The 26,116-nt window shown below is 44.7% G+C and overlaps 1 protein-coding gene across 1 annotated transcript in view; it reads right to left on the reverse strand.

The window, feature by feature from the left end:
- Positions 1 to 407: 407 nt before the first annotated feature.
- The window catches only part of crim1 (cysteine rich transmembrane BMP regulator 1 (chordin-like)), a 36,782-nt gene continuing 11,073 nt past the window's right edge, over positions 408 to 26,116 (reverse strand). Inside the window, exons 4-15 of the mRNA XM_073483098.1 lie at positions 22,098 to 22,340; positions 17,757 to 17,936; positions 15,245 to 15,448; positions 14,296 to 14,424; positions 13,833 to 13,986; positions 10,888 to 11,009; positions 8,563 to 8,781; positions 7,116 to 7,331; positions 5,667 to 5,888; positions 4,771 to 4,893; positions 4,003 to 4,181; positions 408 to 2,691 (exon numbers count right to left, since the gene is read on the reverse strand). Coding sequence (XP_073339199.1) covers positions 2,497 to 2,691; positions 4,003 to 4,181; positions 4,771 to 4,893; positions 5,667 to 5,888; positions 7,116 to 7,331; positions 8,563 to 8,781; positions 10,888 to 11,009; positions 13,833 to 13,986; positions 14,296 to 14,424; positions 15,245 to 15,448; positions 17,757 to 17,936; positions 22,098 to 22,340 — 2,186 coding nt within the window. The 3' untranslated portion in view covers positions 408 to 2,496. The remainder of the gene's footprint in view (positions 2,692 to 4,002; positions 4,182 to 4,770; positions 4,894 to 5,666; positions 5,889 to 7,115; positions 7,332 to 8,562; positions 8,782 to 10,887; positions 11,010 to 13,832; positions 13,987 to 14,295; positions 14,425 to 15,244; positions 15,449 to 17,756; positions 17,937 to 22,097; positions 22,341 to 26,116) is intronic.

Genomic DNA, 26,116 nt, shown 5'->3' on the forward strand with positions numbered 1-26,116 from the left:
CTTTGACGGACAAGTCAAAACAACAGCCCAGTCTGCATTGAGGATTATCCAGGCTTCCAGGTCTGGCCTGCATGTCTTTGTGTTTTCCAGTGTTTTATTAGCACACCGGATAGATGAGGTGTACTCCTCACTAGTGCTTAAATCTCAGAGGACCCCCTCCCCCCATCAGGAATAACATACAGTAATACCACTAAACACATCTGCAAGTGCTACTGAGATAAGAGAACAACCTGGGTAAGCATTTAAAGAAACTAAGAGAGGACAAATTCCCATTTGGAGCAGAACTCCAGGACCAGATGTGAATGAGCCTGCAAGTACAAACCACTAACAGATACCATCTTGGCTGACATCACGGCACTTTTGGGAATTGCTCCTCCGACCGAGTTTAAGTATCATCGATGCAGGGCTACTTTGGTTCACACATTTATTTTTCAAAATAAGTGTAAATGTTACAGTTCATCATCTAGGAAACATATTTACAGGGTTTGCAACAGTGAAATAAATAAGGTTGTATAGAATATAGCAGATAGAAATGGTAAATAGTCTACAATGTACAGCAGCTTTGGCTACCAAAAGTTCATTTTTCCAAAAAAAAAAAAAAAAAAAAATCTCAAACTATAGTATTAATAAATAAAGCTATGTGAAAAAATAAATAAGGTACTCTTCTGTCCTACTAATTTAAACTACTTTTTTTTTTTTTTACACATAGAAGAACAAAGAACTGCGTAAGCTTTTACAGTCGCCTCTTCATTTTTTTTTTTAAAGCACATGGTCATGATTCAAACAGACACAAATCTACCGAGTTACTAAAACACTTCAATATAAATTGGTCTCCAACCAATTTTGGCATCAGAATGGTCTTTGTATTGAGAAAATTGGCAGTGGGTCGAAACCTCCGATCCAAGACCTTTTCCTTGCTTCGTAATGCTTCTCAGATTCTGTCCTTCCCCGCGCTGATCAGATTGGTACAGAGCCTCTAGCTGCAACAGCGTGTTCACTTGAGTGGTTTAACATCTCCGCGGGCTTAATATGCCTATCAAATCCCTGATTAGGGCCTTTATCCCTCCAGGAATCCTGCAGGGCGCGTTCGAAAAAAAAAAACACTGGCTCCAAAGAAAAGTGCTACGTCTCTTTAACATGCTCTTAATTTGTAATGTGTACCAAACAAGCTCCCCTTACACTTTAACATCTCCACATCACATAATTCACTTTAAGAGTTGATGAGAACCATCAGTGACGCTGTACAACAAAATCTGAATATATTACTGTTTTTAGGCTCCTTGATATGGGCTATAACTCAGTTATTAAAGGAAAACAAAGAAAATGCATTAAGGCTATAGAATTAAGGCTTTAAAATGACTCATAACTATCTCTAACATTCGATGTGAACAGAAGGTCCACACACACACACACACACACACACACACACACACACAAACACAAACACACAGCTTTGAATGAAATAGTGAGGCGAGGTATCAAAGACCAGATGAAGTGTCTGGCGCCGCTAAAACGACTCTTCCTGGATGAACATCACTCCACCTCAGCTTTGCGATTCTTTGAGATGATGAAGTACGACTGATGGGCTGATCCTCCTGGAAAAAAGGCGAAAACTAAAGAGGAAATTCACATATTTCATTGCGTAGAATTGCGGTTCGTCGTCCGGAGTTTTCTGAATGGAACGGCTCAGGTCAGTCGAAGGTAGAAACAAGGCTGTTGTTTGGGAAGCGTGTCCTTCCTGAACTTGATCGGGGGGGAATGTTTGGACTGGCATTTTCAAAATGTTTCAAGCTGGCCCCACAGAGACACCCATAATAAAAACGAGAGGTGGCCAAGAACAACACTACAACGAGTACAAACACTGTAGAAATATACAAAAACTAAGATGGAAACCACACATTCTAAGGCAGGGGTTTGGATCTGGGGGTCTATATAAAGCCTGTTGACTTTGTTATGATTTGGCTGCTGAACCCAACGTGATCCAACTGGATTATCAGTTCCTTTGGCCTCCCTGCTGATGAAAATGATTACATCCATGAAGCACTGCTGATCTCAGGGGGGCTTCATCCTCTACAGCCCCTTTAAACTACAGCCCAAACCCCTGTCCTAAAGCTTTTTATGCTCCTCTTATTGCCTCAGAGTTCCAGTTTCAAAGGAGGCAATAATGGGCAATAATATTACAATGTTCACAGTCAAAGTCTGATTCTGACAGAGGAGCCTCTCTGGCTGCCTCCTTCTCTGTTTTAAAGCAGAGTCCTTTTATGTGTCCATGCGTCCGTCCACCTCCCAGCATCTCACTCCACCCAAAGAAGAATATGGACACGTAGTAAAAGAAACAGAGGCCGCTTGTGTTGTCTCTTGTCGAGCATCCTCAGAGAGAGAAGGGTGGGAACAAGGCGGCGCCCAAGGTGTGTCACCCAATCACCTTGGATACAGCAGTGAGAGAGAGTGGGAGGTGCCGGACAGCTCCGATCTGCGGGGCTCGAGCGGTGTGTTTTAGCGCGGCGTCCAGTCGTTGCCCATGCTCAGCTTGGCCCTGGGGATGGTCATCTTGTCCGCGCAGGGGGAGCTCATCTCCGGAGAGAAGTGGATGATGCCGCAGTCGTTCTTCACATTCTGGAACTTGTTCTCCTTGGAGGGCTCCATGTAGACCACCGAGTTCTTGTTCACATGCTTCTTCAGGATCACAGTCTGAGCAGGACAGGAAAAAGAACATAGCCCCTTGTTCAGTGGTGGAAAGTAGTACATATTGAGCTACTTGTTCTTAACTTGACTATTTCTATTGTATGCTACTTTACACTTTTGCTAGATTTCAGAGGGAAAGATGGTTCTTTTTTTTTTCTTTTTTTTACTCCACGGCATTTTCCAGCTTTAGTCACTAGTTACTTTTATCCCAAAATGTTTGTGAAAAAATTTCTGGAGCTGCACAGTAGAACAGCGATGCAGCATTCTCCTGAACAACTGAACTAGATGCTGACACAGTGAAGATTTCAGCTTAAAAAAGGGTGTAAGCTGTTCAGCTATAAGCCTTTGCCCGTCTGAGGTGGGTGCATGTGCTCAACTGCTCATCAAGCATGTAAATAACGTCTATTCAAAATCAGTTTGGGATCTCAGGGCTTACGGAGACTTGGATTATGCCAGACGAGATGTTTTTACTTCAGCTGTTTCGGAGAATGCTGCAACACTGTTTTGCTGTGAAGCTCTAGAAACATGGTGGTGAGCAGATAATGACTGGATTTTCTCGTTTGGGTGAACTTATCCTTTAAAATAAAGATTTTAAACAATAAATAATATGACAAGCTTTTAAAATACAACGCCTTGTTTATGACTAAACCAACTGCTTTGGCCTCTGACATCTTTCAAACAGCCGTGTAGTTGGGATCACATGTCAGGTAAATAGTGATTCAGTCTCAGTTGGTTTCATTTCAACAAATGTTCAAATGATCCAATATCTCAGCAAAAAGGCAAAGTAATGTATTTAAAACTGTGTATAAAGTAGTTCAAACTAGCTCCAGCGGCGACAACGGTAAAATGCTGATTATGCATTGATGCTTCAGTATTAATAATCTATTGATGTCATATATAATAATATCTAAGTACTTTTACTTTAACTACATTTTGCTGGTAGTGGTTACTTTTACTTAAGTAAAGGATCTGAATACTTCTTCCACCACTGCCCTTGTTGTCAGATTGAAGCCATAACTCAGGTCAGATGAATCCTTTCTAATTTTTTTCACCTTGCACTTGTTTGTTCTGACAATATACTGACAAATTCGGATCTTCTGAGGCTACAATCTCATTTCATGGTTGAGTTGTAGATCCCCATGATGGACATGACCTTGTTCCAGTTAAAAGTGCAGGGCAAAGGGGAAACGGCGTTAATCTTAACGTCATGACGGCTTTAGTGCTGCATGTAGCAGAAGCAGGAAGATCAAGGAGCATTTTTAAGCCAGCGCTTGAAAATAATGAGCCGATTAACGTGATTTACAGATCTCTTCTCACCTTCTTTGGTGCACTGTAGCAGGACATCTGCACCCACTTCTTTTTCTTGTTGATAAGTAACGCCACGATGAGGAAGATGATGATGGCCAGCAGGAGACCTGCCAGGATCCAAGCTGCTGATTGGTAGATGAGGGCCATCTCTGTTTGGCTGGGATAATTCTCACCCAGACCTGGCTCATCTGAGGGACACAGACAGCATCGATATCGGATATCTTTCCCACAGAAAGCTTTTCCCCCCCCCCATTTAATCTGAAAACAGTTTATTTCTTCGCTTCACAGCTTGGTATTAAACATGGAAAAATAAACGCTGGGTGTCTCAAGAGAGATCATGTTTAGCCCGCGTCCATTTATCATTATCGTTTTAGTGCATCATCAGTTTATTTCCCTTTCACTCATTTATCAATGAATCACAAAACACCCTCCATCAGCATAAACATTCACAGACTCTAAACATTGGCAGGGGGTGTAGGCTACACAGCCATGCCAATAACTGGGATGAATCCATGATGGGTTGAGGATGTTTGAAAAAGGAGGCAGGGGAAGCTAAATAAAGCACTGGCATCACTGCATGCGGTTAGCCAAAACTTCTTGGTTAACCAGCTCCTTGAGTAAGACCAAATCTTCCTCTGTTATGATGGTCACCAAGACAAGCCACTGGGCGGTGGCAGCTAAATGCGCCCAACAACAATATCTGTTATATTGGAGAGCATGAACAACTTAGGGGCTATATGTGAGGGGGAATATGTGGATGATTTAATGAGCAGGTACCTGTATCAGCGATGATGGGCGGTACAGTGACGGTGGTGATCCACGCTGCACTCTCCACTGTAACAGAGGTCGTTGTCTTGGGGGCGTTGGTAGACACCATCACCGGCACCGACGTTGTTATTTCTGTTCAGACAAGAATAAGATCCATTACTGATATCGGCGGTGTAACACAAAGCATTCCAGACATAACTGTGAGGGAATGTATCAACTCCCTGGTGTCTAAATTGATAAGGTGTGTTTATAGGAACTTCCACTGTACTGCTTTTTAAAAAAAGGCATTACGTGAAAAGCTCTGTTTTCCACCGGGCGAATAACAAAAACAAAGGCCTGGTGAAACGGCTCCATGTCAGGGTGAACAATGGGTGCCTCTGCTGAGGTTTTCCTCTATAGGAAAAGCTGACATGGAGCTTTGCCTTCCTGTGCCGCCACAGAGAGGGGGCGATGCGGGCCGATTCAGTCGGGGACAGGAAACACGTGTGAATGTGCGGATGCTTGAGGAATGTTTTTGCTCCGAGCGGTGCCCGTGTGTGCATGTCACATGGAATGGTGTTGCCAACGGTCGTGTTTGCCTAAGAAGCGCCAGAGTGGCTGTGTCTAACGAACAAACACATACGCACACAGTCAGCGTAGGAAACCCCTCAGTTACGCCCTCTTTTTGACATGTAGCGCTATAAATTATAACTTTCCCAACAACAACAACAACAGGCTGGGCCTTGTTCCAGGGGTACCACAACTTTGACATCTTGTTCTTACTTTGTGGAAGTGTTACATAAACAACAATTTAGTATGTAACATAAACCACATTCAGAATGTATTTAAACTCAGGGCTGAGTTTCAGTGCCAGAAAAATACTCAAAGTTGAGTCTAAAGGCAGCCTTCTCTTGATTGAGACTCACCGAGACAGTGTGGGCAGCACTGGCCCTTGCGTAAGACGGGCACCCTGCAGTTGGCAGCCGGACAGCGCTGAGAGAAACACTGAATGGTGCCGTTGTTGCAGGTGCAGCTGGTACAGGCGTTGGCTTTCCAGGAGTCTCCCGCCAGCAGCACATCTCCATCGTTGGTTATGCAGTACTCCTGCTGGCTGTTGTTGACTGGCAGCAGCGGGCTCTGGGTCTCGTCTGCGGTTGCACAGAGGTACAAATAAAGTTAATAATGAAGATAGTTAAAGGGTAAGGTACGATATGGAGCTGTGTGCTGGGTTAGGTTCTAGCCTATTTCCTCACTTAAAGGCGCAGTATGTAAGAGTTTAATTAGTTAGCCATGTAACTAGCAGTCCTGTTATCTGACATGAGTACGCCCAGACTGGGAAGAGCCTTGGACCGCTGGGGCTAGCTGGTGAGCATTCCTACATATTGCACCTTTAATAAGCCTTGGTAATGTAAGGTTGGAGCATGTAAAGTTTAGCTCGAAGAGAATTTTCAAAGAAAAACCTAATTCTGTCTGAGTGCTACGGCCTCTACACGACTCCTGCATTTATCCCTGCTGTATAACATCTCAATCCACAGGAGTTATGGGGCCTTTAAGGTGACGCCAAAGGGAAAGATGCTTTACTGTATGTTAAACACAAACACAAGAGACTCCATATGTCAGATGTCAGCTCTGCGGCCTTATCTCTCCGTCTCATCAGACCCCTGCAGGCCTGAGATCTGAGGCCTTCTCAGGACTTAGTTAGCATGTACACACCACGCTGCTCTACAGTACACATACATCATAGGGCCTGTCAGTGAGATGTGTATTATTCCCACATTCCTGGTGACCAGACCCATACATATATCAAAGGCCGGCCTCTGACAATCTGCTTTTGTGAAGGGAGATGCAGCGATAAGGCGGGCCGGCATTCTCAAGGAGCAGCTCTCAGGCGCAGTCATGCATTGCTGATTTGTGGGCCTCATGCTGGGGGAGTGCTTGGGATATGTTGATTCTAAGTGTATGAGAGAGGCTCGAGTGTTTGGGTGCACTTGTAAATAAAATATGCGTGTGGTTTTGCATTTGCGTAGACATTTGTTGTCGGGGTTTATTCCCATAACCGGGGGAATAGCACAGATTGAGCGCAAATTACATAGTTACATTCTTGCGCTTCCAGCTATGAGAGAGTTACGATGAACCTTCGGCGAGGACTGCCGGGTGAAAGCAGTGCACATGTGCTGCTGCCTGCTATGTAAACCCAACCGGTCTTGGCTGGTTTCTTTATGAGTCTGTGGGCCTGACATAAAACTGCCCGACAGAGTGCAACATGCAAGACCTTCCAAAACCACATGCTGATAGCACATCCAAAACAGCTATATACTTTTCCTCTGATGCCCCCCCCCCCCCCCGGGTCTTTTTCCTGCCCTTTTTGTAATTACCTGGGCACACGTGGCAACAGGTGTCCTTGTTCCTGATTGGCGTCTGGCAGAGAGCCGGGGGACACACTTCAGTGTCGCACAGGACACGTCCCTTCCTGCAGGTGCAGCGCGTGCACTCGTCCAGGTTCCAGGTCTCCCCCTCCACGTAAAACTCCCCCCCGGGCGCTCTGCACACCACCATGTCCATCCCCTCCGGCTGACCGCTGCCTGACTCATCTACAGTGGGGGAGGAGGAGGGAGGCAAAGAAAGGAAACAGTCATGTTAGCGCTCTGCTATCAAATTCACATTCTGGTCTGTGCCAAACAAACATTCATTCAGCTCATAACAACCACTGCAACACGACAGAGTGACAAAGTAAACAGGGTCATAAGTTACACGAATGAGGATGCATGGGAGACCACTATCCATTAAAGAGAAGCCTCGGGCAGTGTAGGGCGGTGTCCAACTTGTGTTTTGACACTCGTTTAGTTAAAAACATCTTTGTGTCCAGCAGAGTAGCAGACATCTGCAAAGAGTTAGCCCGTTGTCCCCTGACTGCAAAGTGTGCGTAGCTTCTGAAAGTTGTAGACATTCTTTCACTCCTAAATATTTGAACAGCCAACTGAGTCACTCCTCCATAAATATCCGCATGAGTCGGAGGGTTGTGGATAAAAAACGTGTGGGTGTGGATCAGTGTGCCTTCCATTTTTAGAGAGACGGACAGACAGAGACTGTGTGTTTGAGAGTTTAAGTGGCCGGCAAGTCTAAGGCCCAAAAGTTAGCTAATGATCCGAAGCTCTCGCTTGAATGAGCTGTTAGGGGGCTGTATAGTGTGCTTTGCCAGATGTGTGTGAGTGCGTGCAAGGAAGCATGTGTATTAACTGTCAAAGTGAGTCCTAAAGCGTTTTTTTGTCTGTGTGTTAAAAACTGTGAAGCAGTGACCTTCTGACAATACACCTTCAGTGTACTGTCAGCTGCTTCATTAAGAATTTCCAAAACGTAAAACTGCAAACTGATCTGACACATCTGAGTTTGTCTTTATCTAATGAGAAGATTTTGAAGGATTATTCCAATTTTTTGTAGTTTATCATTGGTTATCACACCATGATCTAGATGAATACTCGATACTGATCGATTCCAGTGTCCATTAATTCCTGATATTACATGAGAACCTTGTGGGAATATCCTGATTGTTCCAGGTATTAGTCAAACCCTCAGGTTTTGCCAAGGAAGGAGTTATTGCTTGTGAAAAACCATATAACCTAAAAATATGAATTAATTGTCTTAAATTTTGCTCTTTGGCAAGGGACATAGTATACGCAGGATAATGCCTTTCAAGGTGTCCATAATCTGGAAATTTTGGCCTGCCCATCATCTGTTATCGGTAATAATCCCTCAATTGCATAGAAAAAGGGTTAAGGGTATTAACTGGACACAAAATAAAGTAATTGAATTGCAGCGACGTACCCTCACACGTGGGGCAACACTGGTCAGGCCTCACAACTGGATGAGAACAGCTGGGCACGGGGCACGAAATGAGCACGCACATCTCCCGTCCGGAGTGGCAGTAGCAGTCACGACAGCCGTCATGCCAGCCGTCGCCTTCCTCGTATCGGTGCCCGTTGGAGGTGAGGCAGTAGCTGGGCATCGGTGCTGGGACAGTGGTGCTCGGGACATGGCCACTTTCTAGAGACACAAACATGAGAGGCACAGACATTAGAGGGGTAGCTAGCCAAGGAAGGACTTGTGGAGGAACTGTGCAAACATTCAAGCAAGGAACCTTGTAAATTCACTGTGGAAATTTCATTAAGTGCATTTATGATTTACAGTAAAAAGGGCCAGTATTATACTCTTAGGACCAATTTCATTGGAGGCCTAAGTGAGAGCTAAGTGGTTGTGGTTTTGTTTACTGGAATTACTTTATTGCATATGTGCGTACCACAGGTCAATTCATAATCCAACCTTGAATCAAGCTTAATGAATTCCCCACAATATCATCACATCATCACATTACACCTAAAAGGCAGACATATCACATCTTATGAAGGGCCCATGTTACCAGTAACCAAGCCCCTGCATGTGTTAAACACAGTATGGCTGTTAAAGCTTGTAGGGATCCGCTGGGATCTGGAACAAAGCCGGACACAGTGCTACGTTGCAGAGTTCAGGCAGATGTTTAGATGCCTCTTCTCTTTCATGTGAAACCTTGGCTTAAAAACAACGCACAGAGAAAAATGTACTTCCAAAAAAAGTTTCCTATCCCTAAATATTTTAACAGTCCACAGAGAGACCGATACAAGGGTTCAGAATCAGGTAAACAGCACGTTTATTTTCAGTAGGTCACAGCTCTGTTTGCATCCCTCTGTTTGTGGAGACGAGGAGCCAGCTGCTCCGACTGATCATCTCACCATACAGGAAAACCAGAAGTATATTTGAGGCCGAAATATTTATAATGCAGCTAAACTGGCAAAAATAAACACATTGCATAAAGTGTGGTGGCGCATAAATATGGCATCTGTACACTTGCTTCAAACTTAGGGGGTTGAGGCAATCTAATTAGAGTTGCACACACAGCCCCTGGATAAAGCTAAACACCAACAAGGACCAAAACAAGCATTCATAAAAGTCTCCACAGTGGAGCACCAGAAGGTCACAGGAAACCTAAGCTGCAGCTTAGTGGCAGAAATTCAACTCTGCTAACAGAGCGCTCCTATCTCCTTCCAACCTCTACCCTTTATGCAGCTTACAGTTAAGACTCTGTGGTGGAACTGTGGTTAGGTATCAGGGGGGAAACTCTTGATATATAACTCAACATTTATATATGGGGTTAGTGGTTAAAAATCCTCCAGGGATACAAAGTGATGGAATTTCAAGTAAGTCTCCCCATTTGATATTGAGATTTCTTTATTAATTACACCCAAATTAGCGCGTATATGGCAGGTTTTTGTGTCACTGTTGACCTCATAAACTTGTCTTTATAACATTCTGAATTACACAGGGTCTTTCTGGAGCTGATGATGGAAGTAGAGAAGGAGTGAGACATCTCTATTCTTTCTCATCTCTGTTGAGTTGCACATACGCAATACCGATTAGATAGGTAGCAATGATTTGGCAGTTTGTTTTTTTATGTTTTCTTTAGATATCTTTGACTTCAGTCTTTCTTTCAAACTCAGCGACGACTGAAAGAAGTCTGAGTGCTGCTTAAATGGGGACGGATGTCAAATTATTCACGTGTCAACAAGGCTGCCAATGGTCTTGCTCAGGCCCAGGACAAGATGATCTCCAAAGGCCCCGCCAACAGATTATTTTAAGGCCCTTTCTGGCCTTCCATGACCAATAGCCTGGGACAATTTATCTGGTGTTCTCCCCTGTCGGCAGCTCTGCGTGCCAACATCCTTAACGTGTTGTAGCATTGCATTGGAAAAGGGGTGAAATTAGGGTGTTCTTCCGGATGTCACGTTTCCATCACCGCTGATCAGAGAAGAGTCATTTGATCTGGGAATGGATAACAATAGTACCCTTTTCCACTGAAGACAAAAGCCAGATGTTAGTGGTTTTTTGTCCAGTTTACAGTTAAGACCCTGTGGTGGAACTGAAGTTACGTATCGGGGGTTACTTTTCATATATAACTCTATATCGATAGAATAAATGCCCATAAGTACATGGCAATTATCGTGTGAAAGTGCCAGTTTGACACCCCTGAACTATTGTCACATAATTGCTATTGAGGTATTGTTCAGTCAGATTATCTTGCGCTTTGCAGCAGGTGATGTCTAAACAGAGCTCGGTTACCTTTACACATGCAGATGGAGCAGCCCTTCCTGTTCTGTCGATAGCCGTCGCTGCAGTGCTTGTCACAGGTGAAGGGAGGACACTTGACGCAGCGACACATCTCACAGCCGTGCTTGTTCCTCCTGAGGGACGACAAACACAGACAGGATTGAAGTGCACACACGTATAAAACTCAGTCACTTAAACAATGCCACTCCTGTGCTGTTCAGATAAAACCACATCATATTGAGGATATCTCCTCAATATGATGTGGATAAAAGAGGAGTACATCGTGGTGTTGTGATTGAGAACCAGATGCTCACGTCTGGTATAATCAACATCTGGACCTGCTTTCCCCCTCTCTGCATTAGCTGCCCTTAAAGAAAGCCAAATAAAAAGGCCAACACGTGAGCTCCCTGTGGTTTGCACATCATACCAGCCCAAAGACTGTGGATGGAGCAATCTAAAGCCAATTCAGATGCTTTCAATTCACCCTGATGCCATCCTTATTGCTCCAAAAGCCTTTGGCAGACATATAAGAGAGCCAAAGAGCAGCGGCCAGACAAGAACTAAAGTGGGCATGATTGAGGAGTACAGAAAACTAGAGAAAGAGAGATATTGCCTTCTGAGGGTCAGGCACAAGCTGTGTGAGTGACAATTTATAAACAGGTTTTTGTTTTAAAGGGGCAGTATGTAATTTTTGTCACTAGGGATCTCTCAATCAAAACTAAGTAAAAGATATAAGTTGCGTGGGATCATGGGAGCTGTTGTCATCCTTGCTAAACAACCACCATTGCCCATGAAAATCTATCTACCTGACTCGCAGAAATGTTCACAGACGAGGTAATGTTTAAAAGTTTTATTCACACTATGTTTGGCCACGTTCGCACGCTTCCTTCCTCACGGCCGAAATGAAATGCACCGGTACCTTGCATAAATGACTCCTCTGGGTAAGAACGTTGTTACACAACTCAAGAAAATACAAAAGGTCTAGATGTTTTTTGTCATTTTAATGAAGAAATGTTAAATATTATATCTTTAAGGTGCTATTATGAAGTAAACCCAGCACAATTAAAGGGATATCCTCACCTAAAAAGAAAGCGGAGCAGTATTAAGTGCAGAAGCTGCAGAGGCTGTAAATAGGCCAGTCGGATCCAATTATCTACCTAATAAAACATGGATGAGCTGCAGGTTGATAGATCGTCAAAACGCAGATGAAACAATGACCTGTATCCACACTTCTAGACTCGCTCTCTATCCCCCTCTGTCTACATTCAGTCCTCTTTCACCCAGCAAGCCTCCCTCTCCACCTCTCTCTCTCTCTCTCAGGGTAAGTGATGATACCCATTTTATGAAGCAGTGGCCTCATTAGGTCTGGGTAATTGCTCGATTAATCTTCATCTGCCGAGCCAGCATAAATAAAATAAGCCCTCGAACCCATGGATGGGTGCTGTGTCCCATAAAGAGGACAGAGCATGTCAGCCTCAGCAAACAGAGCGCCCTATCTATGCTGAAACAGCAATAACAGCTATTGAAACAACATTGTGAGGGTTTGGCCAGAGCCTCACTGTACAAATACAGAGACAGAGAGTGCTGCGACCTTAGAGCAAGGCTTTGTTTAAAGATGGTGTGTGGAATGCCAAGCAGCGCTTTGGGCTCCAGGGGGATAGAGGGGCTCGGGGAGGCACTGGGGGCCCCCGGCCCTGGGACTGCTGGCTCGGCACAATTTCCAGTGTGCCGCAACTGTGATGGCCAGAAGAATGCCATTCATGACCTGTGAGGTCACAGTGATGATTTTGAGCTATGAAGGATTTAAAACACAACTTCAGTCATAAGAGCGACCCTGAGAAAGTCTCTCATCTGGACTGTTAACACAAGAGAGGAGTGTTCAACACATGGGTACGCATAGTTTACAAGGTTTACATTCATCCTGCGCCATCAGTTTTGGATATGTACATTACAGTACACACAGGATGTCATCAACAGTATAAACACAGAGATCCTTTGTGCCTTTTGTTTCTTTGTGGTGGCTGCATGCTGAGATCCTGTGTGAGCGGACAGATCTGCATTGTAAGGCTGGCAAGCTCTCAGAGGATTTCTGACTTCTGAGGGTAGACCTAAACAGCTGCTTATGAAGGATAAAGCCAGGACTTCCTGCTCTTCTTTTCCCCATGGGCTCCCCCTCATCCTCTCTTCTCCTCTCCTCTCCCATCCTCTCCTCTCCTCTCTTCTCCTCTTCTGCGCAGACATATCGGGCCCATCTTGAGCCGTGGCTCCACATAGCATGGTTGAGATACCAGAAGAATCCCAACTGTATACGTTTCATAAAGGCAGCTTTTGTCCTGATGTGTTTTTGATCGTTGTTTTGAGACGGAACAATGATTTATGAAATGAGAGCGGTGCCTGGGGACCGAGCGTCCTGGTAGAGAGCATTTCCAGATGTTTGATTGGGTTAAATGGGATTAGGAGGAAAGGAGTTGCAGGACCTCACAGTGAATTACTCACACACAAACACACACACACACACACACACACACACACACACTCTGACACACAGATTTAGAGACCTGGCTCGGACTGGCCACCAAGGTGGGCCGTTTGATCTTGGATGCCAAACTACAGTACTGTTGCCATAGCCACTTCTACTTCCTGTTGATCAGGACCAAACAGGCCCTGGCCTCTGGTTATCACTTGGAAATATACGTTTTTAACTACCAATTGAAACAGATCAAATCAATTAAAATTAATCTAATTAATCTGATTAGAATTTCTTCCCCAAAACCATTTTCTCGGGAGTAAAACAAAGATAACTATCCACTAAGATTATTCTTTCTGAGCATGTAAGAGCAAAGAGTATAGTTTCATGATGCTTGTAAAACAGTCTGAAAACACAGATGAAAAATGAGCAAAAGTTGACTTAGGGGGGAGGGAAGAGAGAAACCCACAGGTTCACTGGGTGTACTTACACATATCCATAAGGGCAGGTCTTAGTGCAGGTCAAAGGTCGGCACTTGGGCATGGGGATGCTACACTCGCACACCTCACAGCCAAAATCATCCCTCTCGTATCCCATCGGGCATTTCAGGGAACAGTATTTTCCCAGGTCGGGGCAAGAGTCATCTGAAAGAGTTGAGGGAGAGGTCATCTGATCATGGGCACAACAATCCATCAAAGGCATGAGCACGAGTTGCTACGGGGCATGGGGGCAGGAACATTCTTGTAAAGACTGCAGCCATGGACACAAATAAGCTGACCTGAATGAGAACATGTCTTTGCTGCTGTCCAAACCATCAGCACGAGCAAACAGGTAAATACAACATTGTTTGTCCACACATTTTAAAGCAAAGCAAGAGGCAGCATGTCAAGAAATGTGTCACATTCAAGCTTCCGCAAGTCAAACTTGAACCCTTTGGAGGAAAGTGAACTTACTGTTGAGACAGTGGCAGAGCAGACATCCGTTTTTGTCTTGTTGGAAGCCATACGGGCAGTCGTTTCCTGAGAGGGAGCAGTTTTCCAGCGGAGGACAGAGCATGGGGCTAACTGTCTCATAAGAAGGCTCTAGAGAACAAAAGAGACGATGGAGGATAAAAAGTTTGCATGAGACACGACAAAGAACAGATTTCTTTTATGATTTTCTTTCTGTTTTTCATACGTGTGCCAGGATCCCCTCAGGTGTAACACCTCTATGCTTTTTGTGCCAACTGTAATAGCTACCTATTTACAGTGCTCTTATTTTGGTGTAAACAGTAATTACAGATAAATGTAGAGCAATTACACCAGGGTGGGTCGCACTGTAAGGGGGATTATACCTCTCTGTCTTATTGTGTGGAACTGTCTCCTATTAATAAGTCAAATGCATCTAAAGAGCACGTTTTAGTTCTGGTTAGTCTACAAGTGAAGATAACAGAGTGTCCCCTGGACTGAAGTCAGCACTGCGCAGACTCTCTTGAATCAGGGCCAGCTTCATTGTGAAGTCAACAACAACACACATGCACCATGGCGATTCCCGTCAGACGTCTCTTGCCACGTTCGGTGGGAGGAGCAGCCCAACGAGCTGTAACTAATTACGCTCACAAAAAAAGGATCCACTTCAATTATGCAGCCTCCTGCTTTAAAAGCCCGGCGCAGCCTCGCACACACAGGTGGGTCTCATTTTGGCGGGCAACAGTAATAAAGGAACACAAAGAACCCTGCAGCTTGAAGAATGCTCCGTGGCCTCCCCTTTAATGAGCCCATGCTGACATGGCCTCTGTGGCAAAGCTGCGGGGACACAGGAGCCTCCTACATGTGGTATGTGGGCTAATGTGTACCTCACATAGGTCTGAGTTATACATTAAATATGATAAATAATAAAAGACAAGTGGTTCGAAGGCCATACCTTCACAGAAGGGACAGCACTCTCCAGGGATCTTGACCGGGTTCTGGCAGCTCTGTTTGCAGGCCATGGCCGTGCAGTGCGGCTCTCCATCCACGCACTGGCAGAAGGTGCAGTCGTCCTCTTTCCACTGCTCCTCGTGGCCTCGCAGCTTGTTATTCACCCAGCAACTTGCCTTAGTGCTGTCCATCGACAGTAACTCCACATCTGGGAGGAAAGAAAGAGATACACACCGAGGGTTAAATAAGAAAATCAGAGGAGAGGAGAATCTTGGATCTGATTCTTAGCATAATCACATGTACAGTTTGGTTTGGCTACCATGTGTGGAATTTAAAGCCAAAGCTTCAGTCCATCCTCTACTGTAATTGAATTAACAGGAGACAGACTGAGAGGATGCAGGATGCCCCATGAGTGAGCTAACAAGATATGGAAACTGGCTCATCACCAAGACCTGTGGAGAGAACACTGTTGAATTTAAATGACTCATTTACATTTATGAGTGAGGAGAGGCCTCTGGCTGCAACGTACAGAGGGATTTAAGTTGAAACGAGACAGATGAGTTTCGGGGTATCGCTGTGTCGTCCCGAGGGAGATTTGATCATCGGAACCACAGCAAGGGTGATGACATTCACAACTGCTGGTCCCAAAGCTTGAAGTCATCCATGTAAGTTTCAGTTTTTCCTGTGAGCCCTAAGGTCACAGTTTGATACAATAAATTTTACTCCGAAGCAAAGGAGGCACTTTAAAAAATGTTTTGATGTGTAGCCATTAGTCTTAAGAAGGAACCATAAAGCCATTCCGCTCAGCTTGAGGTGATGTACGGTGCCTGGGCCCGGCTCTGAGAGCCTTTTTTCATTTACTATAAACAGTCTTAATTGTTTTTGTTCCACTGTTTATTGCTAACAGAGGCAGGTTAGAAGGTGGTCTCAGCATTTTCTCTGTGTGACACAAAGGTCCATTCATATTTCTGTGTGTTTGGTGTGGCTTACTGAATGTGTGTCAGAGGGTGTGGGGTTGTACTGTAATGTGCACAGGAGTCCTGTTTGCCCTGTCAGACCCCGGCTGAGTTTTGGCTGTAGAGGTTCCGTCCACCTGGCTGTGATTAACCCGAACAAGATCTATTTTTCTCTACCCTGTTCTCTCTCTCTCTTTAACTGTGACACCTCCTGTATACCATGACCCTTGTAATAAAACATTAAAAAGGGTCATTCTGGGATTTTAACATTTCACTTTAAAGCAACGCTATGTAACTTTCTGCAGAAAGATAGTTGATTGTTGAATCTCTTGGTATTTGACAATCTGGAAATGAGACTCAACAATCGACAACCTTCGCCAGCATTACTTTAAAAGTTACATAGTGCCTGTGTGTGTTGCTCATCTCACCCTTGGTCAAACAGACACACAGACCTGCAGCTCTTGTCTGTCATTGGCTACGAGCTACACACCACTGACCAAACCTGTGCCCAGAAATCTCCCCAACATGACAAAAAATGAAGAAAATACAGGCAGAGGGCAGTCTTTGCAGATAAGAAGCACCACACACTTGTAGTGGATCATAAGTGATGACTGAGAGGGATTACTTTCGTATGAGTCTTTACATTGTTTTTTTGTTTTTGTTTTTAAGAAAGTCCTGCATAGTATACCTTTAAAACAGAAATATTCATTAGTGCAGCTTCAAGTGTAATCTCAACCAGGTAACCTTAAATACGTTTGGTGATCCAGATTAAGAGTATTACAGCCAATGTTCTCCGCAGTGAGCCGTACAGTAAGATGAGAGCAGCTTTCCATAGGAAGAAGATGAAAGCATTCCATACCATCTAAACGCCTGCATATTCCAGGTGTTCTTCCAACACTGACCTGACATGATCTCCGATGCAGCCTTGCTCTTTGTCTTCTTCACTCTCTTTCATATGTCTGATCAACTGTAGCCAAGCAGGCAGAGGCCAGAACTGGCAACTGACTCAATCTCCTGGCTTTAGCAGACCGTAATGTGGTTGCCATATGGGCCACAATATCAGAGCACTCTACCTGGCTTTGGGCTCATTTGTGTTTTACCAAGATCTGTGGATAATCTTGAGTAACCGGGTCATGATTTCTGGAAAGATACATTGCTGTTGAGTTTTTTTTATTTTATATATGCAGCTTTGAGCACCACAAGCTGAGTGCCATCTAGTTCCATTACATTTGAGAGAAGGCAGACATCTATACGGCCCATATCTCCATAATTCTGCAACTCCCACTTAAACAATCTTGATGGATAAATAGCATTACAGGAAAAAGGAAAAATATGTATTTTTGATTTTGGGGTGAACTGTCCCTTTAAAAATCCAAAACACTAGTGTAAATCAGAATCTTCCTGTTTTAACAGTGTAACAGTTGGCCAGATTAAGAATTAGGTTGCCATATCTTAACAGAATAATGGCAAAATAATAATAATAATAATAATAATAATAATAATAATAATAATAATAATAATAATAATAATAATAATAATAATAAAGGTAAATGTGTGTACCTATGCAGACGGGGCAACACTCGCCCTCAGGAATGTAAAAGTTTTCACAGTCCAGCTCAGCGCACTCTGCCTTGGAGCAGAAGGAGATTCCACCCCGGCACTGACACAGCCAGCAGGGGTCCATGCGGTACACCTCTCCCTCGGAAAACTCCTTCCCATTGTGGACACACTTGGGAGAGACTACGGAGGAGAACAAGGGAAAGAATGATCAGACAGATCAAACTGAACACCATGTGTGGATGATAATGCTTAACACACGAGTAGGGCACAGTGCAGTCAGGTGTCCGTCACATTTGGCAAAGATTAACACAAGAATTTTGTTTTCATGACTGTATGACAGACAAAACGCAGATTTTAATCACAAATGTCAAGGTTGATCGGTGAGAGACTTTCACAACTGTATACAGTGAATTACAAATCCGTAAACATCCATTCATTTTCTGCAATTGATGGAAATGTTTATCTGAACCAAATGGTGCCGAGGTTAAAGCCTGTAGGGTGGAATGGCATTCATCAGACAATGAAGCCAAGTCCGTGGGGAGGAATTTCACAGGGATCTATCAAGTATTGAAAAGGCGTTGGGCTCTTGCACTGTGGAGTAAAAGAAAACAGTAGTGGGTCTGAGGCTTTGGCAGAATCTGGGCTCAGTGTGCTGGTCGCAGGTGGAGTGAATCAATGCTCTGGACTGCCTTTTCTAGAAGCATCCAAGCACTTAGAACCTGCTCCTTCTACTATGAGATAAATGAGCTTAGTTACAGCTCTGCTGGAAAACCTGAGTCTGGTCTTGTTTATAGAAAACGGGCCTGTCAAAACACTTATTTTCACTTTTTACCTGACTCACATTAACTGACAACAGTTCACTGTCAATCCTGCACCCAAAAGGACAACAATTACTGCAAAAAAAAATACCTTTCTCCTCAAATTTGTCTCCCTTCTTATCTCCAAAACTGTTTTGTTGGACTGTAAACAGCTGCCTGCTATTGTTAAATGACTGCACTCTACATGGTGCATTCAGTGGCTGCTTGTAAGCTACAAATGTGTCGTATTTCACTCCCATCCCACTTTTCGGCGTACTGGTCTTAAGAGAAGTGCTTTTTAGTGACTCATTTGCTTATCTATTTATTTGTGTTTACATAGTAAATATATGTAATGAATGTGATTGATGGCTTTGACGTAATGACATCAGTGTATTGTGTTGCAGAAAAATTTGCATGCTGACCAGCTAACTCTGTCCCATCCTGGACCAAAGCTCCATTACAGTGTTGTTGAGATTCTTATACAACCCCCCCCCAAAACAAAGAAACAAAGAAACAAATAAGCAAAATAACAAAAATCAAGGTCTGAATTGAACCATGGATTTGGAGAATCGTTACACCCCGAATGCATGAATATGTGTGTTTGTAAAGTTTTTTAAAAAGCTAAAAGACATAACAATAATAACATCCTCAGTCCACATAATGACACAAATATAATTAATCGTTTAAAATTAATGGTGGTAGTTTTATAGCCGGGGAACAGGAAGATTACAACATGACATCTCAATGGTACTGCTTGATTACGTCTTCAAATGTACCACAGTGGTTTGGGTGACTCATCATTCTGAGATTTCAAGTAACCACACACTAACTTTTCATCAAACACAGTCTAACATGAGGGAGGTGAGGCAATGTGGTTATGTAAGAAAGTCTCCACAATCACAGATGAGTAGCTGCACTAGTTAGGCGAGTAAATGTATTGCACAGATGCAACCAGATGTGGGGCCAGCGGTTTTCCTATAAATGAGAGTGGAGTTTGCGGCGGCATCTGCACGCCATACCTTTGAGCACAGACTCAAAGCGTCCGCGCCGATGACCCCGTGCCTCCCGACAAGCAGCGCTGCGCTCTAATACAAAGCAGGTGGGCCAACTTAGTTGAAAGTAGAGCGGGGATTGGTGATCTTTTATTCTCTTCCTCGCCATCTTTTTGTTCCCCTCTCCGCTCTGTGTCGCACTCAGTATTCCTGCCGTCCCGCTTTGCGTGCAGCAAAACCAAGCAGAGAAAATGCAATAAGTACTTTAGCTGGCCGAAATCAAAAGGCACGGCAACGTTTTTTAACGCTCACAGAAGCAATAGGAAGTCACATGAGGGGACGCTCACATGTGATTTCCGCTGTGTTTGTTAATCGTAATCCCTAAAACAACTTGCGGCACTGAGTCTAAATTCCAGTCATGCTTTGTGATGTTCAGTCTTCTCTAAATTGAGGTGAGGATTGGATGCAGAGATGGATGGGCCATAAAACATTGACCCCAGGCAGGTCTAAATCATTCATAATGGACTGTCATACTGGCGCTTCTTGTGGTTTAGAGGCGAATTAAGGCAAAACCACAGAGGGAAGCATGACTTTCCCCAGGGAAGAATAATGATGGGATTTATTAAAATCAATTTTACAGACTTTTGATTAGTTCAGAATATTAAATGACAATGTAGAAATATAAATTTTAATTAAGTCCCTAACATCAATTTCTGAGAACTTGTTTGTTGTGTGTTTTGAGCTCCCTGAGAACCATTAGCATGATGATGTCAGCCCTGAACCTAGGCTGCATCCAGAGGACATATGCAATATATGTTCCAGCTAACGTGTTGATAAACAACAGAGCACAGCTAAACAGGATCTAACAGGATTATCTGTAACATCAGATGACATCAGGTCAGGACTGAGCTGCCAGGTTTAGTTTGCCACCCAGTTACAGCCGTTCTCCAGCCAGCAGTGGAAAGAGTACATCTGCGATGGAGGCCAAAACACACAGGTGGGATTTATTGTCACCGCACACACTGACCCTGACTAAATATGAGCCCTCAGCCAAGTGGGCAATGGAAACAAGTTAATCAGTCCAAGCCCGACACTCTGAGACAATAGGGGGCCGTGCTAAAGTGTGTTCCATTAGAGAAAAGGTACGGTATTTGAAAGCAACCTAGACTTAACATGAATACAGTATGTGTAGCCAGTGTTTTAGGGGCCGGAGAGGTGACTAGGAGGCCCCAGTGTGTGTCCTTGTCCGTGTCCCTGTCTGTGGAGCTTTCTGACACGGCGCGCAGTCATGCAGGCCTAACGGACGGTAGGGGCAGCACAAAAGGCATCAAGCCCCAGGCCCAAAGAGCAGCAGACACTTGTTATCAAAACACTGATCCCATGGCCCCCACGGCTGCCATTCAGCCCCCGCCGGCCTGCCGGACTCGATTACCCTCCCCACTGGCAGACTGGAGCACATAAAAAGCATTCCCATCAATGAACTGTTGAACCTTTTCCCTTTGGACGTGTGACCAGACAGGAACCCTTTGACACTGCACTTCTGTTGAGCAAATTCGTAGCCTAAGCACTTTTCTGGTCACTGGGCTCGTTAAGTCCATTAATTCCGGGACACGGCACTCATTTATGCATGTGGAGGGGCCAGAATGGGAATTTGTTCTGTTGGTAAAACAGCGAATATTTGTTGGGAGCACAGAGTAAACAGACCAATACCACAGGTCCCCTCCCTGCCTTCCTGACTCTCCTGGCTGCCTCTGGGCCACGTCTATATCATACCTGCCAACATTAGGCTGCGGAAGAGATGGAGACCACCTGCATATAACCCTACACCACAGATTAATAGAACACATACGAGGATGTGGAAGTAGAACGACATATAATAAGTCTTAAATTCAGTAAAGTTAATAAAAAAAAACAAAATGTACAAAAAAGTGATTCAAAGTCAACATCTAAAATTTACATTATAAAAGGGGAAGATTCAGAAGCGTATTTCTTCCGAGCGCAGCGGAGGGCTTAAGCGAGCGCAGTGATGAGTGATGCACATCAGGAGGGTCTTTTGTGCATGCAACAGGAGATTATACCGATTGGGAGCAAAGTGGGAGAAAGGGTTAGAAAATGGGCAACGTCCTTGAAAATCTGGAGTGTTGACAGGTATGCTCTGCATGTGATCTCTCTTGCTTCTCTTTCCTTGTATTTCCTCTTTTTTACCAGGTGAGAAAATGGTGCACAGGCGTACTTTAGATCCATTATATTTAATATCGCTTCAGGCAATAGATATATCTGTGGATACACCCCTGAAAAAATGCCTTTGAACCATGGTCTTAACCCTGAGAGGCATCGGCCCAGCCTGATAAAACAGCCCAACAGTAATTATCCAATCAGCAGCTTTGCTTTTCATCTGTGGACATTTAGTCAGCAGGGAGGAAAGCCTTACTCTTAGGAAAATAATTGCTTCCTCGAAGGCGATGAATCTCACACCGACTGTGCCATTGCTACCCCCAGCGGGAGACCAATCGAAACAGTTTGTAGTGCAGTGTGCAGCTCTGTGTAATCACCTTTCTGGCACTCGAAGACGTCGCAGCAGTCTCCTGGCTGACCGCTGGCCTGGCTGAGCGGCACGGCGCGCTGTCCGCTCGGGCACTGGGGCTTGTGGCAGTCATGGAGGTCGCAAGTGCACTGGGGCGGTATGGAGGGGCAGCAGCCAGCAGGGGGCGTGTAGCTCTTGGTCAGGACTGAGCCCTTGGGGCAGAAGGGCACCTGCAGAGTGGGGCACGTCACCCCGGCACACCTCAGCTCTTCTGAAACAAAGACAGGGACGCACATTAATGTTAATAAAACATCATCTGCTTTCGCTCTGACAGTGCCAACGCTGTTCTCCTAGAGTAATGACAGGTTTTTCTGTGCATGTGTGTGAGGGCTGCCTGCTCTTAGTGTCAGCTAAGCCACTTTAGAGCAGCGCTACTCGTGTTACGGTCTAAAAGTCGAGTTCACACAGTCGCCCAACACAAACTCTGTGCAGTCATCAGATCCCCACTTCAGTCCGTGACAGCTTCACAGCATCCTGTCAGAGAAGTGTGAGCGGCACTGTAGACACGACAAGGCTCCCTGCGTATCCTGTCTACGGGCCTCTGATCCCACCCAGCCTGGCTCACAACCCAAACAGACCCTCACGCTCTAAAACCAGTCATTAATACCAGCCAACCTTCAACAGAGCTTTTCTTCCTGCCGGTCTAGAATCTCCCCTTTGCTTAGCATACCAGGTTGTGTTTGTCTATTCATTCACATAATAGCTCTGATACCCCTTGTTAGCGAGGAAAGGGGTGCAGGGGTTCTGGAAATCTGGGATTGGGGCTCAGGGGTGTATTTTGGAGCCTGTTCAGGAAAAGAAAAGTGGAGCGCCCCTCTGTGCAGACATTGTATGAGAACAGTAGCTACCTACAAAGATTGGATTACCCAAACCAAAGACGTGTTTATTTTGGTTCTCAGTGTCACTGTAATGTATACAGTGTGGGCAGAGGAGAAGGATTGCGGAGAGCAGACTCAAGTCCTGTCCCATAATTGTCAATCACTAAGTCGTTTCCCAGATCCCCTGCAGAAAGCACAGCAAACACACACTTTGTAGCACTCTGACAGCTGAGTGGAAGAGCGGAAACATTAACATGCACAGAGATGATGGATGAGAATGAGGATAATCTGGTAATTATACATGTAGTTTAAATCATCGCTGGCATTTAAGGGAGGAAACGTGACAACAAATGACTGCCTTATAGGAAAGTTCAATTAAGTGGATTATGATTTAGTTATTGGGAATGCTTGACGATCTTTGCATACGTAGGGTTTTTGAGGGGAGGAAATGATACGGGCTGAGGTTGCGTAACTGCGCTTGGGGTTTTGGTAGTGTTTCCAGAAGCTGAGTTTTGTTGATGGTCTTCCCAGACTGGTGCTGGCTCCACGGCGCAACACGAGTCTCTCAGAGGATGTGCCTCATCCCTGACATTTGAAGACCTGTAAGTGGATCCCTCTGGGTTTTGCCAAAAGACGGGGGAAACCGAAGTGAGCGGTTCAGGGTCGAGACTTCAGATCCTCTGATAATGGTTCCTCGTCTCAACAGACAGACCTCTGAATTACACTGTATACTGTTGAAAAGGGCACTGTGTTGTTTTGGAGGAGAAATTCAAACTCAGAATTTTAATTTTTACTATATTGGCGAGGTACTAATACAAACTCAGAAACATTTATCTTTTCCATAACTGAATAAACAAGATGTTCTCAGAGGAAAATAAGGTTCCCAAACACTGTATAAAGCTAGAAAGGTGGCAGGGTCCGCCAACTATAAACAAGTTAAGTATAACAGTATGAAATTGTGGTGTCCATTACGGTCAGCTTGCTTATTTAGTTTATTCAGTCATGAAAACGAAGAAGTTGTTTATTTAGTATGTTTAGGCAAAAAAATCAGTCAATGAAGATCTTTCTCTTCTGATTTAAATTTCTTCCCCATAACTACATAGTGCTCCTTTAGTCATTGGAGCTCTTTAAGATGAACTCTTTGTTCTGACCTGATGCTCTGCTGGCTTCGCAGTTAAGGAGCTGTTTGATGTCTACCTGCCTCAAATAAACATGGAGGAGAGGGGCTGTAAGACTGTGCCTGCTGTATTTCGGTGGGTGGAGGTAACATTTCTGACAGATGAAATTGAGGATAAGGGAAACGTTGAATTTTTCTGGCTCCAGATAAATAGAGCCGGAGTGTGAGGTATCTGTACTGTACTGTTTACTCAAGCAACCTGGGAACAGTGAGGGCCGCCACAAAGCTCTCATTGATAAACTTCGTGGCTGAATAGTGTCATAGAAAATGAGGGGAAAACCCCCGAATTAAGGGAGGCTACGAGCCTTTTAACGGTTTTTGGCCTAATTCCTGCGCTGGAGTTAAATAAACTTCAGTTGGAAACGCTGATTGGCGAATGTTTTACTTCCAATAAAGTCTAATGCAGTCTGCTGCTGCTCAGTTGAAGACTGGTTTTGCATATGAAAACCTCACACTGTTTAAAGCCATAGAAAACACCCTGGGACGATCTTGCACAACGTTCTACACTGAAAAACACTTTCTGTGTATTGTATGAGTCCCAGAGAAGGCTGATTACTCTTTCAGTTGTGATAATGGCTGGGGTTAGAGTGCGCTGGGAAAAGCAGCTGGCAGACATACCATTGTCATTCAAATGAATAGAATTGTATCCATCCATGGAAACGGTCCAACCCTTGCAGGTCCAATTAATATAATTTTCTCGCTGCCGCATTTATAAACACAATAGGCAGACAGAGAGGATGGAAAAAGTCAGCAGCAAATGGATTTTATCCTGTGCTGTTTGTGTTCTATCTCTGAGCATAAATGGCTGTAATTAGTGAGTCAGCAACCACTGAACCAATCTTCGTATCACAATGGTGGCCATACTCCAGCTTGCACAAACACAAAAAGCCTGATTTGGTATGCTTGATAAGTTCTCTGTGCAGATTAGGCAACATGTGCACTTGTGCGACTGTAAGATAGCAAAGAATGGGAAACCTTTGACCTGCAAGAGGGACACACAACCACACACACACACACACACACACACACTCACACACACACACACACACACACAACTGACGCTGGTCTGGAAGAGGTGAGGTACGGAAATTGCTTCATTACCACAGAATAGTCTCTTTTTTTAACAATGCATATTTCTGGCATCTCAGCAGCTCATTGAAGAAAGAAAAACACCTCCTATCTAAATGGGTTTTTTTCTTCTCTTCAAGCCCGCTGTACAAGGAGCGCAGTCTTTCCCCGAACCAGAGCGGCTCAGCCAGGCAGAGGAGGCTGTGTTGACAGCCTGAGTTTACTCATGGAAAAAGCGCACAATGTGAGTTCTGTTCGCTGACTGACTTTGGAAGCAAGTCAGCTGAGAACAAAGCTGTCTCAGTCCAGCTGCCCTCCGTGGGTTTCTGGTCTGTCCTCAGGTTTTATAAAGTTGCTCTGCAAAGGGACACATCAGGGCCGTCTCTCACGTAAAGCTGTGGGGGCCTGGCCCGTTGCCCACCAGCAGTTACAGCTGAGAAAGTCGGCATTGTTCGCTGTGTGTATCAGCGTGTGTGAGTATATGTGTGAGGAACGCGGCGCAGGCCTGGGAGGGGGTCCAGGCCAAAAGGCACAGACGGGGTCACCGGGAAGAAACACTCGGTGGGAACTTCACACCGCGGTGAGAAGCCCGAGGTAGTCGGGCGTAGGCATGCAGCAGGCCTGCGTCTGCTGCCTGCACGCCTCGCTCTCTTGCTCTCCCGCTCTTTGGCTAAATATTTGTATTTGAAAAACGTGATCTCAGTGTCCGAAGTAACACCGCTGCAGCTGTGAGTGAGCATGTCTGGGTGAGGTAATGAGAGTGGCCACATGTGGGTGCACATTTGCACATAGATGTTTCATGTATGTGTTTGTGTGTGTGTGTGCATAGTAAGTGTACATAGAATGTGTGCATTCCATTGAAACACACCCTTTCCTTGCCGTCAGATGGCCAATAAGATTAGGCGTGCGGGACGTCTATCTGGC

This window comes from Pagrus major, chromosome 16, assembly GCF_040436345.1.
Source record: "Pagrus major chromosome 16, Pma_NU_1.0".
Taxonomy (NCBI): domain Eukaryota; kingdom Metazoa; phylum Chordata; class Actinopteri; order Spariformes; family Sparidae; genus Pagrus; species Pagrus major.